The sequence below is a fragment of the Odontesthes bonariensis genome, chromosome 10 (genome assembly GCF_027942865.1).
Source record: "Odontesthes bonariensis isolate fOdoBon6 chromosome 10, fOdoBon6.hap1, whole genome shotgun sequence".
Classification (NCBI taxonomy): Eukaryota; Metazoa; Chordata; class Actinopteri; order Atheriniformes; family Atherinopsidae; genus Odontesthes; species Odontesthes bonariensis.
Genome location: NC_134515.1, coordinates 14,571,608 through 14,590,183, shown reverse-complemented (window position 1 = coordinate 14,590,183; position 18,576 = coordinate 14,571,608). Strand labels below are relative to the sequence as shown.

General features: G+C 41.6%; 1 protein-coding gene across 4 annotated transcripts; it reads right to left on the bottom strand.

The window, feature by feature from the left end:
- Positions 1 to 618: 618 nt before the first annotated feature.
- mbd6 (methyl-CpG binding domain protein 6) lies at positions 619 to 17,133 on the bottom strand. Of its 4 annotated transcripts, none has more exons than XM_075476386.1 (14): positions 16,762 to 17,133; positions 16,521 to 16,613; positions 15,716 to 15,949; positions 15,139 to 15,278; positions 14,058 to 14,160; positions 13,400 to 13,571; positions 7,682 to 10,072; positions 6,292 to 7,283; positions 5,556 to 5,664; positions 5,292 to 5,437; positions 3,882 to 4,646; positions 3,650 to 3,702; positions 3,388 to 3,454; positions 619 to 2,109 (listed from the first exon to the last, which is right to left on the bottom strand). In XM_075476386.1, exons 4-14 carry the CDS (start codon positions 15,252 to 15,254, stop codon positions 2,038 to 2,040), a joined length of 4,986 nt encoding a protein of 1,661 aa, XP_075332501.1. In that variant the 5' UTR covers positions 15,255 to 15,278; positions 15,716 to 15,949; positions 16,521 to 16,613; positions 16,762 to 17,133; the 3' UTR covers positions 619 to 2,037. The 4 variants fall into 4 exon arrangements, with proteins under 4 accessions (XP_075332501.1, XP_075332504.1, XP_075332502.1 ...); XM_075476389.1 differs by having other exon boundaries at positions 16,521 to 16,617; positions 16,891 to 17,133; XM_075476387.1 differs by having other exon boundaries at positions 16,891 to 17,133.
- Positions 17,134 to 18,576: the final 1,443 nt, after the last annotated feature.

Here is an 18,576-nt window from a genome sequence, read left to right as displayed (position 1 = left end):
TTATATACACCTACGAAAATACAAAAGCTATCTATATACATCCTGAATGTACCAAAATACATCCTAAAGCTATCAATAATCTCAACTTGTGCCAGTAAACAAAACACAAACAGGGTGTGACTAAGACGATTTCAAAGCCACAAAAAACACAAAATTCTAATATATATATGTTAAAAAAGCAAATATTTCAATGTGATTAAAGTGTGTCATACGTTTGTCCATATCCTCACATGTAGTACAGAAATCAACACAAGGTGCATTTAGTGTAAATAGTTTAATATTAAATAAAAAATGACTCCCATATAAAAAAGAAAGCTACAGTCCACAATTTAATCGTCTTTTTGAACATAAGTATTGAAAGCAAAGGGGTAGAATGAGAAAAATAATTACAATTCCAAGAAAAATTCACAATTGCTTCTCTCTTCTCTCTCCGACAATATAAAATCAAACACATTAACTGTACATATATACACATTTCCAAGTGTAGAAATTGCATAATCCGCTTTCTTTTTCAGTTTTCATTATTCGATTTTATTTTAAATACAGCTAGAGATGCCAGTACTCCTGGGGCAGGGCAGGGCAGGGCAGGGCAGGGCAGGGCAGGGCAGGGCAGGGCAGGGCAGGGCAGGGCAGTGAGTGGAGAAGAGCTCAAACAGTGATATGGGGAGACAGAGGGAGGGTATCACTCCAAATCCACAGTAACACACAGACTCGACAGATCCACGCAAGACATCCTCACTCTCTGTGTACAAGTATCCCTGTCATCCATTCCACCAATCAACAGGACAGACAGCACTCCCTGTAAACTTCAGGTTCCTGCAAATGTTCAAATTCAAACTCAAATACTTTTTCTAAATTTCATCTTATGGCTGGGGAGTGAGAAGGTGGGTGTGGGTCTTATTTTAAATAGTCTCCATCACACACAGCTACACATGATTCTTCACAGAGACAAAAAACACAGAATGTGAAATGTATGTTGGTTGCAAAAATGTGACAAAGGGTGCCCAACATTTCACGAGGCCTTCCAGATTTGTTGCCGATCTTGCAAATATCACAAACCCCAACGAATTCAGTCACTTATGACGGATGTTACTGATCTGTTGGAAACCCTGGAGCATCCGACATGAAACAAAGGGTTGTACAAAAAGACTTCAAGTTTGTTTTTCTGAGTACGAGTAAAAACATCTCACGGTGTGATGATGAATCACATCCAATGAAAAACTTTCTTTGTTTTTTTTACCCTGTGTGATCAGTCGTTGATGTAAACTGCCAAAGAAACCTGACTGTATGAACCAGATAACTTCCTCAGCTTGTCCAATTTCCAGGTTATTTCACACTTCAAAAGAAAAAAAATAAAATCTTATCCTCATACTTTCTTTCATCACTTTCTGAAAACCTTACAAATGTCTCTTTAAAATACAACCACTGTCTCCAAAGTACAACGGAGAAGACACTGGGTTCTCCTGAAACAAAAAAATACATCCCAAACACAGTCATACAGTAGGGGCTCAGCAACAGCACTGTTGTCCAACACACACCCAAACACACGAAAAAGGACACACATGTTCAGACACACTTTCAAAAGAGAGCATCGTTCAAGTACACGGGCTTTATCCTGACTCACAGTAACACAATGATGAGAGGAAAACAGTACTCATTTGTTATTCTTACGTTTTTCATTGATATAATTCTAACACAAACCTAATTGAATGATCTTTGATCACAATGTTCTGACAACATTATTCTGTGACCTCAGAGAAAAGCTAGTGAAAAAGTATCCACAAAAATGTCTTCATTTTTTTTTTTTCACTTATTTTTTAAAAAATAAATTCATCCAACTATCTTTCTCCTATGTGTTTTTTTTTTCTTTTTTTCCCCTTAGTGGTTGCCATAGCAATGGTTGACATGACAACAGCATCATATTAGTGCAGTTGATTTTCTTCTAACGGTCTAAACAGTAGTGATGAGAGTGGAGAGATGGAGGGGTATAGGGAGGCATCTGGCCACCTTTAATTGACTGAACAGCTCCTCCACCAGTCACTGCCTCTGAGAACGGGTGCCTCGCCGCCGCCTACCGCGCACTGACCTCTCGGGCTTCAGAAGTGCTGTCTGTAACGAGAAAGAGAGAACCGACAATCACAAAGAGCTCATCTCCTTCCACCCCGACTTCCTCAGAGAAGTCAGAGGAGCACAGTCATTCCCAGATCCCTGCACAGAGCAAAAAAAACCAAATCTTTGTTCCTGTTCTAATCTCCAAATATGGAGTAGTCAAAAAATACTGACTACTGTGCGCCTGCCCACTGGTACTTAGTGTAATGGAAACTATGGCAACTACATCCTCGCCTTTCCCTCTGCATTTGTCAACATCAAGCAGTGCAGCACTTTCTTAAAACTTCTTATTACAGCCTTTGTCTAATAACTTTGAGTAAATAAATAAAACCCCCATTCTCAGTCATTTTACATAAAAGTACAATTGAAATCTAAAAGCAGACCTATCATGCTACAACTGTTTTGCAGTTTCATACAAAAAAAAGTCTAATTTGATTGTTTATTCTCCATATGCAATCTATCTGAAGTCCGTCTAAAATGATTCATTCATATTTCTGGGTGCACTGAATCTTTTTGAACTTACAAAACCTTTGCAGCGAATAAGTGACGCACGAGCTCTGCATGTGCACAGTGAAATGAGGAAATAGAATGAAGGACAAAAACCCAAAAGTAAAGTTCTATGAAAATATTTTAGCTACAGAAAAGATGATAATCAAAGCAGGTCCCTGTATTTGTTGCTACAACATGAGGCAACATGACTAATGTGTCACCACAAAGTTCTATATGGTAACTTTAGAGCCATCTGACTGTCGCACCAAAGTAAAAAAAATACAACTACTGTGACTTTTAAGAGGATTGACTTCAGCCTGGACTGATAGATAAGCGTCACACAGATGCAGTGCTGTCACGGTGAGTCAACCCGTCTTTTTATGAGGTTGAACAATTATTCTTCAATGACTGGGATGATTATTCTATCATTACAATGCTATACATGCTTCAGTTCAATAAATACCAGAAAAGCCCTTTTGTCCCTTAATTGAGGTGACAAATGCCCTTGTGTCCACATCGGATTTCTCAGTTTGCGATCATACCATCTTTTATGAAGAGATAAAGAAAAGTCAGATCCAATTGCCGAGGAATTTTGAGCAAAACCATAAATGTGACGGCTAAAGAAAGTCATATGATCAGCTGCTGGCATGGCTAAAAACACTGCAAGCCATTCTTTGAAGTAATCCTGGAGGCTTGGAAAGAAACTCACTGAAAAAAGTTCAATACCACAGATGAGAGGCTATTAGAACAAAAGATCTGAGTGTAACAGAAGGGGGAACTGGATCTTACTGTAGCCTTGGTTTCCTCTAGTGCTGTAGCATCCATATCTCTGAAGTCTTCTAACACATTCTGTAGCCTAATAAAGTAAGAAACATATTAATACTCAATACTGTTTAACCAAAAATACTCATAGGTCAAGTGCTGGGAAACATCAGTACAAATAAAATGTATTTGGGCAATAGATTTTTTTTTACTGGGAATTATTTATCCAAGCAAGACAGGGGTCCAGGTAAGCAAGTCTGAGAAATGAACAGTTGAGAGGGCAACTCACGTTTGTTTTCTTTTCCTTCCTCTTCTGGCTCCTCCTGCTGCTCCAGCTTGATCCTAGGGAAGTAGAACCAGAAGTTACATTACAAGCACATTAACTGATCTTACAGAGCACCATTCTTTACCGTTTAGAGGTCTATACCAAAGTCAACTCTGGTGTTTCTGCAGGATGTGATGCCAACCTACTTTATCACAGAAAAAGCTGCCTCCTAAAACTAGCAGACCCAGATACTCACCATTAACTGTCCGGTGTGCAGCAATGTCTCAGTTGTCTCCTCACTGGGCCTCGCACTGCAACCATCCCTAGGACTGAGGTACCCTGCATGTGGAAGAAGCCTCTGCCGATCCACCCCCGACTCCACAAAGGGACAAACAGCTGCAGCAGGACCAATAAAGTCTGTCTTAGCCTCCTCCAAGTATATGGGTGGCAAAGGAGGCTCTAGGTGGGTATGTCCCTCTACAACCAGTTTCCTTTGTAAAGGTGACGTAAGCCCATCCTCTGTGGGTTTGGGCGTTCCCTGGGCAGGGGAATGAGCTGCTGCTTCCAAGCTGAGCCGCGATAAGTCTGGGTTACGGAGGGAACAAGCTCGACGTGGGCTGAGGGAGACTGGGGCACTTGCCTGGGGCAGAGTTGGGACAGTCGTGGATGGGGTATGGTGCTCCACAGGGAAAGAAACCGGCGGTAAGGCACAGAAGGGTGAAGTAGGGTCAGAGGGCCCCAGCTGGGCCCCATCTTCTTGTTCTTTAGCACTCACTTGAAGGAAAGAGGTATAAATGGTGTCCATGAAAGAAGTGTAAGGATCAATGACAGACCTGCCCTCAGATCCTCTATTAGTGGGAGGGGTGGGTTCGTGTGAAGGAGATGGAAGTAGAGGTGGAACAGGACTTGGGACAACTTCTGGAGCAGCTTCACTAACTGGTATGTCTTCCTGTGGGGAAGGGCTTTGGGCTTCCTGCAAAGAGTCTGGCTTCTCTTCATCTGAAGGTGGTGCAAGGTTTAGCTAGAAGGAATAAAGAGAAAAACACATTTGTTCAAGAACAAATTTTGCAAACATTTTCTGAGAGGGAGAGCAACAACACTTTTAAGCTCTAAAAGCTAGCACTTTAAAAATGCACTGATGCAATCTGACCTAATCTTTTGATGAGAAAAAGCATCGCCATTTATGTAATTTATTGTATAATTACATGATTGATCTGCATTTTAAGTCAGTTAAAGTCATGAAAATTTAAGTACAGCGTTGTTTGCCAACCACAATGCAAATAAGAGAGAACCAACTCTATTTGAATCAACATGTTATTAGACATCACTGGATCGCCTCAATTAAATTTAATATTAATCCCAAACGGGGATAATATTCAACTGATCAGCCGAAAACATCACGTCTCAGCCAAGCACATATCTGAAAAAAAACTGCATTATTCCTGATGATGTGACAGACAGCAAAATTCACCATTATCTGAAAAACAACAATCAACAATGAACAATATTCAGATAACTGCTACTCTGGGTCAATCTAAATACTGATTATGAATATTCTAATAACCTGTCAGTGTGTATTTGAGGCTGAAAAAACACAAAGAAACTATAGAAACAACCACTGGCTAATTAGATAACCCTTATACTGAAGTATATGCCAGTAACCTACCTGTAGATTGTTGAGTAAGTTGATGGCTCCATCAGGGCCTTGCAGGAGAGACATGCCCAAAGCAGAAGCCTGGACCGGGGACAGGAGAATAGAACCTGCTCCAATTCCTACCATGTTATGGAGGCCTGTGATGCCAGGAAGGTCTCCTACAAAGACATAGGTCACAAATGCACTCATACTCCAAACAAACATTTAATTTCTTCCTAATAAAAAATCATCTTATCTTCAGAAAAAATGCATTTCACAAGATGTGTACAAACTCACCTAATATAGAAGGATTAAGCAAAGTGGGTAGTAACTGTTGGAGTATTGTGTTGTCCTTGCCCTGGAGAGACACAGGGATGAGGGTGTCAACACCAGCATCAGTAGGTACCTGCAGAATAAAGTAGAGTACAGGACATGAGGAGTTTTTAGAGTTTCAGGCAAACAAATACAGATAGTGAAAAAAAAGAGAATACATCCAGGTGGGGCGGAGAAAGAAAAAGGTCATAAACGAAAAAAGAAAATCAAATTTGAGGTTGATTTCTTTTTTTGTATTATACCAACTGTAAGCACTCCATCTTGAGAAAACAACTTATCATTTCTGATTTCTGTTTTCTAAAATACTTGCTCTACATATTGTTGAGTAAAGGTGGCACATAGGCTGGTTGTATAAGTAAGCACTTTGTACTTAAGATACAAATTAGTTTAGAAACTTGGTGTGTATATAAACTATAAACAATTTAAAAATAACCTTCCAAATATAACACAAGGTTGAACTTTTTTTCTTTCAAACCTCATGTCCTGTATCAGTCGAAACATAAACAGTCTGAAGAGGGTTTCATTAAAAATATTCTGAAATAAATAGTGTTAATAGTAAAGGGAAACAGCTGACAGGTTTTTGAGGAAATGGAGCAACTTAAGGCAGGGAGAACAATAGTTAAGGAAATGACATCACAGCTTTTTCTAGGGAAATTAGGAAGAGCTCAAGGGAAAGACGTACAGGAGATAGGAAGCCTACCTGAGGTTGGGTATGTTGGGTTTGCTGTGCAGGAGCTAACTGGGGGTTGGGAGGATGGTGGAGCTCAGCAGAGCTCAGGGCAGCAGTGAGCAAAGCAGGGCTGAGGGGCAGGAAGGCTGCAGGGGAAGGAGGAAGAGTGGCAGGAAGGAGCAGAGACTGCAGGGCTTGGATAGGGCCCTCAGCTCCTGCTGTAATGGGAAGAAGGCCCTGGGTGATCTCCAAGAGCCCTGGGCCTGTGAGGGTGGATGGGTCCAGGAGGCCAGGGGTCTTGTCCAAAGTCAGGCCCTCCACAGTGGTGGGCATCTGTTGTGACTGCGGGATAGGAATTTCCACACTGACCTGGCTCAACTGTCCCAGCGAAGACAGAGGTAACAGTGAGGCCTGCTGTTGCCCAATTAGCACAGAAGCCATAAGCAGAGCTTGAAGACTAGGTTTTTCTGTTAATTCGGGTTCCTGTCCTGCAGAGGATGGGAGGGGGTTAAACAGACCCAAGAGGTTCAGCGGTAGCTCCCCCTGGGCACAACTCAACAAGGGCAACAAAGGAAACAGAGGATTGCTGTTAATGTGTTGATGCTTCTGATGTTGATCTTGGTTTTGTTGCTGTGGGTCTTGCATCAGTAACTGCTGCTGCTCTGATTGGTGCTGCTCTACAAGATTCTGTGGTGGTTGTGGTGTAACCGACGCAGGAGGTATCTGTGCATGTTGTCCTCCCAACCACAGCCCCCCTAGGGGCAATGAAGCCAAGACTGTGGGGTCCAAGAGAGATGGTAGACCTCCTGTGGATGACAGCAGCTGAAGCAGCTGCTCCTGGTTCATGAAGGGAAAGGCCTCTGCCAGAGGTAAGGGAGCAGTTGAGTCGACCACAGCTGAGGGGGAAGGAGGACTGTGATTATCTTCATGACGTGAGGAGAGAGTGATTGTGGGACTAATGGCTGCTGGAGGTTTGGTCAGTGTGGAGGCCTTTGGCTCTAAATATCCAGGCTCCTCTGGTCCTACAGAAAGAAATCAATTATTCGCTTCTGTTCAGATTGGCTTATCAACAACAAATATCTTAGAGATGCATTAAATTGGATGTGCTGTGCTCTGTTTTAATAGTTTATGACTGTGATGTTGACTGGAACAGCACTGAGTGATAACCAGTGAATTAACGTGCCCTAACATTGATTCAGAGCAACACCTACGAAGCATGCAATGATGACAAATACATCTAAGCCTTTTGCCCTGAACCACCCCAAGATAAAGGCCTACTGTAATCTATAAACCTTTATAATAAAAGCAAAGCTCACACTTGAGAGGTTTCATGCCAAGCACTAAAATCAAGTTAAATCCATAAAAAGGTTTAGATTACAGTGATAAAAAATACACTTCTGAACTTCTTGAACATCTTTACCTGCAGAATGATTTTCTTGGGAAGACATCTCCACATCAGTGGTATGGTTGGAGGAGTTTCCCTCCCCAGGAGTCACAGTGGAGGATACTGCGAGAAGGGCCAGGACATGGTTGCTAAGATCAAGAGGCTTTGGAGAGGAGGGTATCCCTACAGCAACACCGCCTTGAGAATGACTGAAGTCCACAGATGTAGATGTGCTATTACTACCACTCTCCACTGCCACACTTCCCTGTGGTGGGGCCACCTGTACAGACGCGTCCATCGTGGGAATGTGATTATCAGTTGGTTGATGCTTGTCTATGGGATATGGAGGAGTCTGCTGAGATGAACTGCTTCTGTGGTGGAGAGCTAAATTTGACTTAGATGACATTGTCGAAGTAGAATCTCTCTGTAGAAAACTTGACTTAGTAGAGTGAGGGGGAGATTGAGACTCTAATGATGTGAAATGAGAGGAGGCGGGAGGGGACGAAAGTGGCTGTTGCACCAAGGGTAGATGATTAGTGTTATCCGTTCGACATGGGGACTGAGTTTGCGGGTGCCTGTCATTAGAACTAGAGGCCAGAGAAGATGGTGACTGTTTATTAGTGTCTCCACTTCCTTCAACAAATACAGTTCTGGACTGAGCTAAGGCAGAGTTGGATGCTGAGGCAGTGGCCTGTGCATTCTGCACACTGAGCAGGTGTAACAGAGCAGACAGAGGCTGGGTTGGAGGATCCAAGACAAGAGGTGTGGGTGTCAGGCCTGTAGTGAAATCCAGGGCCTCATTTGGCCGAGGAGGCCTGGAAAGGTGTGCTGTTGGTCTGAGCAAGTGCCCGGGGAGGTTCTGATGATGGTTTTCCAACATTACAGTACTCTGGTTCTGCACAGCTGAGGTAGAGGAGCTCTGCGAAGAGGAAGGGAATGAAGAGGAGGAAAGGTTGATAACTGCAGCAGAAACAGCTTCTTCTGGTGGGGTCTTCCGTGACCCATTAGACAGCTGCTGTGTGTCTCTTAGCATGCTGAGGACTGTGGGAGATCGCCGCTGTCTCTTCCTGTGTGACGCACTGCGTTCTGCTGTGGGGGGCAGATGGGGTGAGGAGGAAGCCAGGGACTGGGCCAGAGTGTGGGATGGAGGAAAGAGAACAGTTGAAGCTGCTGGAAGGGAGGGATGGGGAAGCCTGACAGAAGCAATTGAGGAGGAAGAGTGGCTGTTGTGTAAAGTGCTGTTTGTTACCTTTTGTTGCTGCTGTGCCTCTTTCAAGATATCCAGAGAAGGGGGCAAGCCTCCAGGGTTGCTGGCAACATTTGAGCTCTGGCCCTGGGTTATCTGGTGAGCCAGCTGAGCCTTAGCAGCTGCAGAAAGCAGGCTACTAGCAGGAAAAGAAGCTGGGTGTGGCAGCTTGCCCTGATGACTATAGTGGTGGTTTAGCAATGGCCCCAGAGATAAATTAGAGGGTCCTGCAGAGTTCAACCCAAAACCCGTTGGTCCTGCACTGGCAGTTGGAGTCATGGTGCTCTTTGAGGGCTTTGAAGAGACAGCATGAGCGTTACTACTGCTTTGGTTGGTCAGTAAGGAGGGATTAGTAGGGTTTAGGAGGTGGTTATTATTAGTGCTGCTGTTGCCTGAGTTCTTAAACTGCTCAACGATCTCTTCCAACTTGTACTTGGGAAAGTGGGGGCTGGGGCTCGGGGAGCCACCAGGGACTGGGGAGTGAGGAGAGGAAGAGGTGGACTTCCTCCTCTGAGGCAAGCTACTTCCCATCAGTCCTCCCCCTTCTGTTACTGTTGAGCCTCCTCCATGCTCACACAGAGAAGAGGGAGAAGCTGACGGGTTGCGGGACCACTGGTGAGGAGACGCACACATGTTGTGGACTGAGGGAGAGAGGGAGAGAGATGGAGAAAGAGGCAGGGCTCCCACAACAGCATGAGGATGATGAGTATGAGTCTGTGCTCCTCTTATTCCTCCACCAAGATTCATAGGGGAAGAGGGAGGAGGTGACGATAGGGGTCCTAGCTGAGGAGAACTAGGAGTCTCTGGGGTTTTGGGTGTTCTTTGACCTTGACTGATGTTGTGTGGGGTAGGGGTACGGGGTGACCTCTGGGCAGTGCTGTGAGCTAGAAAAGAGGAGCTGGAGGAAGAGGTGCAGGATGCTGGGAGAGGAGGATGATGAAGTCTTCTTAAAGCATCTAAGGGATGGTGAGAGTTTGTGCCTGAGTGGGGAACAGGGGAGGAACCATTGTAAGGATAGATAAACTGGTGGGAGGATTTGGGGCTGACACATGGGTTTGGGTGGAAATTGTTGTGGAGTCGAGCTGGAACTGGATGGAATTTTGGATAATAAATTCCACGGTCCTCTTCTTTACGCTCCGCGAGTTCCCCTTTTGGATCTCGACTGTCCCCTCGACTCACATCTGAAAGCAGGAACACACATATAAACTTTGTTACTTAATTTCATTTAGAAAAGGAATTATGTGGCTTACAATGCAATTACTGTGAATTAAAAATCTGCCAAAAGTCAGCGATCCTCTGAATCTTCTGTACATCTGATGTTGCTGACTATCTTTCAGATAGGCTTCAGTAATTGTGGTTGGGGAGAGCCCTGTCTGATGTGGTAGTGAGTAACACAGTATCATCACAGGGGACTGTTCCTTTTCACTGTCTAAACCTCGTATTTCCCAATAAAACTCTGAATAATGTCATCAGCAGAAGCTCTCTGCTGGCTCTGCAGTTGTGGAAATATCAGAGATGGACAAGAATAGGAGTTTAGGGAACTGGTACACAGCTTTGTTGAGAAGTCCTGCTGGAATCATCGGCTTCTAAAGGTCACCAAGACCAAGGAGATGATGATCGCTTTCAGGAGGACTTGATCTCTGACAAAGCTCATCAACATCATGAGTGATGAAATTGTAGAGCAGTACAAGTACTTGGCTATACACCTGAACGACAGACTGGACAAGAGACCAAACAAATCTGTGTACAATAAGGTAATGAGCTGATTCTTCTTTGTGGGGAGGCTCAGATCCTTCAATGTGTGCAGTAAGATACTGGACCTCTTCAACCAGTCTGTGGTTGTGAGTATCATATACAGTGCTGTAGTCTGCTGGAGGAGAAACATCAGCACAAGAGATACCAAAAGACTAAAAAAAACTCAGTCATAAAGCTGGAAAAACAATTGGACAGGACCTAAAGACGTTGAAGTCAGTGAGAGACAGGAAGTTGCTGAGCAAACTACTGTCCATCATTGAGAACCCATCCCACCCCCTTCATGACACCCTACAGAGACAGCAGAACTCATTTCACATCTGCTGTCAGAAAGAATGCTTTAGAAAATCATTCCTACCACTCACCATAACACTGTACAACAGCTCCCCTCTGTTTAACAGACGAACACATACTGTTAATATAAATATGTAAATTCCTACTGCAATCTCTGCACTACCTTTTGTACATATTCTTCTCTTCTGCCTGTACCGTCAGTATTGTCTGTTTTTAACTTTACTGTTTTTCTTTCTACAATTCTTTCAATACACAGCCATCTATATCTAATTACTATCTTAAGGACAGCTGTAAAAAAACAAACAAACAAAAACACTCTTTCTTTCCCTACGAGATCTATCTTTGTGTTGCACTTATTCTTCTCAACTTTTGTACTATAATTTCACTTTTTTTTTTTGTTGGTTGCTACTGTAACTAAGCAATTCCTTGTTCCATTTTTCTTTATGCCATGGAAGTTCCTATGAAGCTGGCCCAAACCACCAAATATAAGCTCAAGAATTAATCACAAACTTATAAACTTCAGCAAAACAACACAGCAGAGAAGGAGAGACAACAGCTCTCTCTAACTGGTACAGGATGGCATGCATCTTTGTTTTTTCCCCATTTTTACAAACCAACTAAATGCAGAACAGCTGCAGCCAAAATGCTAATCTTCTTTCCTCTGGCCAAATTAAGAAAAAAAGGATCTCTTAAAGGGGAAGTCCCTCTCTTCTTAAAATGAACAGCACTCACTTTAACTGGGTTTAAAGCTGCCTCTACAGGGAAAAAGTTTATTTCAGTACAAGGCAGTGCATGACCCTACTACTAAAATATCATTTTTGGGACGGAACAGTTTAGCATACAGTGCAGTGGTTTCGCTTACATATGGCATACAACTGTTCTGCTCATGCAGATGCCTCAATCCACTCCCATGTGGTCCTCACTAGCACACGCTTCTTGAAATTTTTTCAAAATGAAAAACTGTCCAGTTATTCCAACCACGAAACATACACATGCTGCTTTTTTTAAAATTTATTTTTAATTTACTTAATGGAGGAAAACACAAAACCAAATAGTTTCCAAATGTTATGGATTTTTCAACAATTTCTCCTAATTTTGCCTCTCTGTTTGTGTATATACAGAAGGAATCCCAACAGTAGCACAAAGAGACGAAGCAAGAGTGGAGTGTAGAGAGATGGTAGTGGGCCCGTTTTAGAGATATACACATTGAGCAAAAGTAGTGCATTTACAAATGATTATTAATACAATTAGGTGGCTTGACCAAATGATACCAACTAATTTCTTTTACTTTCACAAATAAAATGTCATCTTTGATATGTACCCTGTGAAGATGGAGACGCTGACTCTGTATTCTCTCTATCTGAACACATCACACTGAACTCCAACAAAATCGGGAACATTTCAAATAAGATCATGTTAAGCATCTTGTCAGTAAATCTTAAACGGATTTGGTAAACTACGTCAATTTATATTTAGGACTCCAGTCAAATTAAATGAAGAACTGCATCGACTGCAAAGAAAACGGGTCCCCTTTAGACAACAAAAAACAGCGGTGACAATATCGCACTGTTCTTTAGACTTTAGCACTTTTTTTTTTTTTTACTATTGACAAACTATTTCTATATTCATGATCAACTACACATTAAAGTTTATGATAAGCTCATGGAACAGCTGCACAGGACCGGAAATTTGGCTTTAGACAGCCAAGATTTTTCTCCTTAACGGCTGGCTACGTCATAACCTGGTGGGAAGCCTTTAAAACATTATATAAAAAGGAATAATTTAATACTTTTGAAGAACAATTTTTTTTCTAGCCAGCAACAATAAACAAATTACATTGGACACTTCAGAACTGCAGAGTATGGTTCAGAAGCATTTCAAAGACAATTACCCACTACTTGGTATGGACAAGAGGCTTAAATTGAAAAAAAAAGCTCAATACTTTGAAGGAAGAGCTGCCATTCACTGAATTTATGGCCCACATTTAAATGTAAAGAAAAGGGTTGAAGATAAGCAGAGCACGTGTACAGACGGACCAATGTGCCAACCAGTTAAAAGAACATGTAACACAACACATTCATATTTGTTCCATCTTAACTGGATTAGTAATCAATTCTATTTTAAAGGAGGGGAAAGAGATTAACGCATAGATTTATTTGTGATGTTTAAAAGAAATAAAAAAGTTTTAATTTAAAACAAAACAGCAGTTTAATAGACTGTATCTTTGATTTGTGTTTTCATCACTAAAGCATTTATCAATGGTTTAATAAGGTTCCATAAAGTGGTCCTTCTAAATTTTGTGCTGAGGCTGCAAAAACTTTTAGCTATGAGCACCAGGGTTACTTGTATAAAAAGTCTGTCTGGGGCTCTAACAATGCTCGTTTATGATTTGTTGGATAATGTCTGAAGACTAATAGACATGAGAAAATCTACTCCTTCATCTGTGCGTTTTCAAAGTTTACCTGGATGATGAAAGTTGGCAAACGGGAGCTGTGAGGCCTGCATGCTCCGACACAGAGCAGCCATCGCCACCACTTTCCTACGGTGATTGCACAGTTTGGTCATGTCCTGCTCTGCTTTACCTAATGGCTGACTGTGCTGTTCCACCCTCACACCCACGCTGAAGTTGAAAACCTGCATGGGACGAGATGAAACAGGATTAGACAGAATTCAGAGAAAACAACCCATAATATTCAGTCACAGCTGGCACCTGCGCAGGTACATTGCACTCTTCTACACGCACTCACTGAGGAAGAGCAAGTCATTAAAACTAGACAAAAACTCTGGTTAAGTGAGTCTGAAGAGAATAAACAGTTCCTTGTCATTTCCCCTAATGTCAAGAGGCGTCTCATTTGCGGTCGGCCAATAAAAAAGTCGGAGTGCTTTAATATTAGCACTCAGAATGAGACACAGAGTTTCGCAGAGCTCATGAAGTTTGTGAACTCAGATGGTCAAAGACAACAGGACAGGACACTGTTCAGGATCAAAATGCTTTCCGATGGTGTGGGGAGAAATATGCAATATTTGACAATGGTTTTAATCTTCTGGCTGATTGGTTTATATATTTTTGTGCGTTCCCAACACTAATTCCATACACACACACTTATACAATGGTATTACCTTGTGGATTATGAGTGGGCATTCCAGACCACATTTGCAGGAACCATCAGTCAACAGATAGGTCTTGACCTCATCCAGAGTGGACAGGGCAGTGCCACTGGGACTGCAGGGAAAGGGCAGGGATAGATTTTAATCATAGAGCCGAACGGGGGAACCTGCAGGCCTTTACAAGGCTGGACACACGCACACACAATCTGAAAGATGTTTTTTACTTGGTGCAACAAAGTAAGAACACAATTAAGAAGTCCAAAATGCAAATTTAAAAATTAACATCTCAACTATAACTAATAAAAAGAATCTTGTAAAGCAGCATCAAAACTTTAAGCTTACATAAGTTACTAATGGAAAGAACATCAATAGAATTTCATTCAGCTTTTTTGTAGACACTTACTGCTGGACTTAAAATTATACTTAAAATGTTTTTAGTGGGTAGTAAGCAGCCATCAAAGTGCTTTTAGTTTGAGGTAATCAAATTATAGAGCTACGCTAAGAGTTACTCAGGGAGTAGTCGCCAGAGGAGCAAATTTTTCGTCATCTAGGACGACTCAAGCCCAAAAAATTTCGGAGGTTCAAACAAACACAACTACATTGTGGACTTTTACACCACATCACTTTTGCATCAGACAGATATTTATTTTGTCACATTTTCTTAGCTGCAGAATGTCCGTGTTGCAACACGGTTAGCGTTGCTACGCGGGCTGTGACACACGTACACGGAGCCCGTGTAACTGTGATGAAAAAGCAACGCATTGTAAACAGCCACAATATAACTTTTGCTCAAAACGCTATGACATTTTTTAGGTTGAGTTGTTTTAGATTATGTTTTAGTTTCTCCTCTCATGACGCTGTTCTGAGTAGCCTCTAGCTTGGCTCCCCTATAAACATTTTTCCCCCTCTTTCTCCAAACTGCAGCCTACTGAAGGTAAGACCGATTAATTATCAGATTAATTCCTGCATATACAGAAATATTCCACCATCCAAAAAGTTTTGAAAAAGCTATCTTAAGTCAGACATATTAGTTTCTGTTACTACCAATTTTTCCAAGTGACCATGCATTCCTTGTTCAAGTAAACCAACATACCTGAGATAGATCACCTGCCCTCCTTCCACTCTCCTCTGCCAGCCGATGGGGACATGTATTGCAGCTCCATGGACCCCATCCTTGTCCCCACTGACAGTCTCACTGCCTCCCATCATTTTGTTGCTGTGGCCTGCCAGCACCTTGGAAAAGCAGCAAAGTGAAAACACATTATCTTTAAAATGAAAAGTGATAGGAGATTGTGGGGTGAGACCAGGGGCATGACATCCAGAAAAGATCCGCATTTCCAAACGGGGACAATAATAGAAGGAATTTCAAACACAGATGACATTTGCCCCGATGCATATTGTCTTTTAACTCATAAAATGAAATATCTAATTAAATTAAAATATCATATAGAATAGGTTTTATAAAGTTCCCAGCATTTACCTTTCTTAAGCGCATGTAACATCTCTAACAAATCTGGGTTAGGTGTTATCTGCAGTGTTTAAAACCCACAATGTGTTCATCTCTAGGTGGGTGTGGCCACAGCAAAAGTAAAGATTTTGCTTTAAGACGGGAAATATAAAAAACTAAAACGAAATAAAATGAAGGGACAGATGAATAAAATACTAAATACCTTGTCATCTTTGGGAAGCCAGGATCTGTTTTGGCTAAGGTATCCACTGTCCAATGTACATGCTGGTGGGTTAGAAGCACACAGATTGCCAGTAAAACCTGACTTGTCCAAAGACCTGGAATTTCTCCCGGTATGAGGCAGATCCTTGACTTTCCGGGTGATTCCTACAGACTTGTATGTTTAGACCACATCAGAATAGGAGTTTAGATGATGATGATGATGATGACAGAGAGCCTGCAAAAAAAGGTGGAGGTGGATTATGTAATCTGACATGGGGAAGCACGTTAAATGACTCATGCAATAAATCTCTCCTGCAACTGATCTCATCCAACCATGCTTGATAAAAATGATCACACCAGATACACTGTTCTCTCTGAAAAAGTCAAACTTCAGAACAAACTGTGGCTACTTGGAAGTAAGAGGGTGTGTTTGGGTAGGCCCGTAGTTTACTGAATGTTTAGCTGCAATGTGAGCAGTTGCCTTGCCGGCGACAAACTCAGAAGATAACAACCAAACAGCATGGACAAGAGCCTTGAATTAAATAATAGACTGCGCCACATATGCAGGGTGCTGGCGTTATATAATATTCAACTGACTACACGGCAGCTAACGTTTAGGCTAAAAGCTAAGCTAGCAGGCTAAACCCACTTTGCACTGTGTTGTCGTGACAGCTGTCAGGCGCACAAAACACTGCGATGCAAAACTCTTGTGTGTTAGCAACGGTTACAAGAACCGACCCGTGCACAGTATTGCTTCGCAAAAAAACAAACAGACAGAAATAATTTGACCAACATGTCACACTTACTTGCAGATATCCGTTAGATAACGTGAATATTTGCTGAACAACCTCTCAATGCGTCAAGCTCTGTGTTGGCCAAGTTTTGAAGTCTTCGCTTCTCTGGCTCGCGGGAGAATCAAGAGTTAGCTGGCTAGCAAGAGGACTAGCCAGGGAATGTTTTGAAAACGACTGATACTTTGATAAATGGCTGTATCATAAATTATGACGTAATCTAAATCACGCAGTGGCACGATGAATCAGCTCTCACCATTTATGCAACGTCTGCCAGACCGAATTAAAAACAAAGGGCAATAACGCTTCATTTTTACTGCGCCTTGGTTCTAGGGGCTAACGCTACCAGCTAGGCTAACGACAGAGCTAACTGACTGAAATTTACTTGATTCTGGAGAGTCCCAGCAAGACTGAGGGATGTCCCGCTCCAGGTCCACAGCTATCCAGCCGTTGCTTTGGTCTCTGTTCTTCTAAACCACGTAGCATTCAAGTCTACTCCGACAACCATTACGACCCATGTAATCCCCAATTCACAGATGCCCACTGTTTTTTTGTTTTTTTTCTTTCTTTTTTTTCTTACAAATTCCGAGCAAAAAATAATGGAGTTTTCTTTTGGGCATGCGCACTCAGTGCTTCAGGAATATTGTACCCAACATGCAACGGGACCTTTGTAGTGTTCCAGACAGACATGAGTGCAGTGTGGAGCTCCTTGATAGAGGACGTGATAATGACTGAATAATAACAGGCCCGGACAATAAATCCTCAATGGACGTTGGGCAGTGCGCGTTTTACATTTATTATCTATATATATAGACATATATCTATATATATAGATATAAATATATATAGATATATGTATGAAATATGTATGCATAGTAAATATGTACCTGTATAAAATAAAATGAAATAACAATACATATATATATATACAAAAAGGGTAATAACGCCTTCTTTTTGCAACGCTTCATTGTTAATGCATCTTTTTTATGTCCCGAAGACCTTGTCTATGTGTACCTTGTTATTTATAATATCACTCTTTGATCTTTAAAACCCATTGTAATTAAAAATACATTAGAGACATTTGTAAACACTAAAACCTCTGTGCCTCTGGCTTGTTTTGAAGTTCACTGACTTTTGTTATGCACATTCATGAAAACTTGAAACTACCTTAGAGCACCTGAGATAACAACTGAGATACAACTTTGATTTCCATCCCTGCAGGCACCGATTTGCTTTACAGTTGCTTGACATTTTTGTGGGCTTTTGATAGCATCTTTGTGGCATCTTCAACATGACAAGAACATTTCGTGTGAGTGGTTGAACATTTGCAGGGCTCACACGGAGTTTTGTTTTTGTGAAAGTGGTGTTACATCTCACAACTATAGGAGGAGCCAAAGAGCAAATGAAATTTGCCAATTTCTCTAGCTTTACTTTAACTTTTAGCAAATTCAGCTGCTTTCTTTAAGGACATTTTAGCTGTTAAAGTACAGCTATGTGGGTTTAGTCATTTGGCCCAAATCTCCTCTCATTTTCTCCAGTCATTTTGATCACATTATTAGTTATGGTAGTTTCAGTGCTCATATAGATGAGACCAACAACTCTAATAAAAGACATTTTGGTTTTGAATTTTTGAGTCTTTTGACTTAACATTTCACTGGGCCCACCCATATAGATGGTTATGAAACTTGCATTATCTTAACAAAAGGTCTAACCATTACAGTTCTAGATGTTGCTATTTTTAATAATTACTATGTATTTACCTCGCTCCAAACAAATTCCAGTGGATCAATTTACAAACGTTACACTGGTGTAGAAACAGCTGTATCTTAAAGAACGCATTACAGATAATGCCATCAAGAGATGCCATGGTGGACAACCTCTCAGATGGCATGTGTTAAGTCATTGGTGAAGGAAATCAAGACAAAATAAACTATACACATGCACAATAGAGCAAATAGTGAAGTCAGAGTGCCCAACATTTCTTAGTGGATTAACAATATTAAGAGTAATTTCACTACATCCCTTTAATTTACAATATGGCATACAGTACAATACCTTAAACATCCTCTTA

What these genes read in the sequence shown, in the direction of transcription:
- mbd6 (XM_075476386.1), bottom strand. Translation starts at nt 15,254, where the DNA reads ATGATGGGAGGCAGTGAGACTGTCAGTGGGGACAAGGATGGGGTCCAT. An exon ending in GCCCACTCATAATCCACAAG is followed by an intron (nt 13,572 to 14,057) that starts GTAATACCATTG and finishes CGTCCCATGCAG; the next exon opens with GTTTTCAACTTCAGCGTGGG. An exon ending in CCCAACATACCCAACCTCAG is followed by an intron (nt 5,665 to 6,291) that starts GTAGGCTTCCTA and finishes TTTATTCTGCAG; the next exon opens with GTACCTACTGATGCTGGTGT.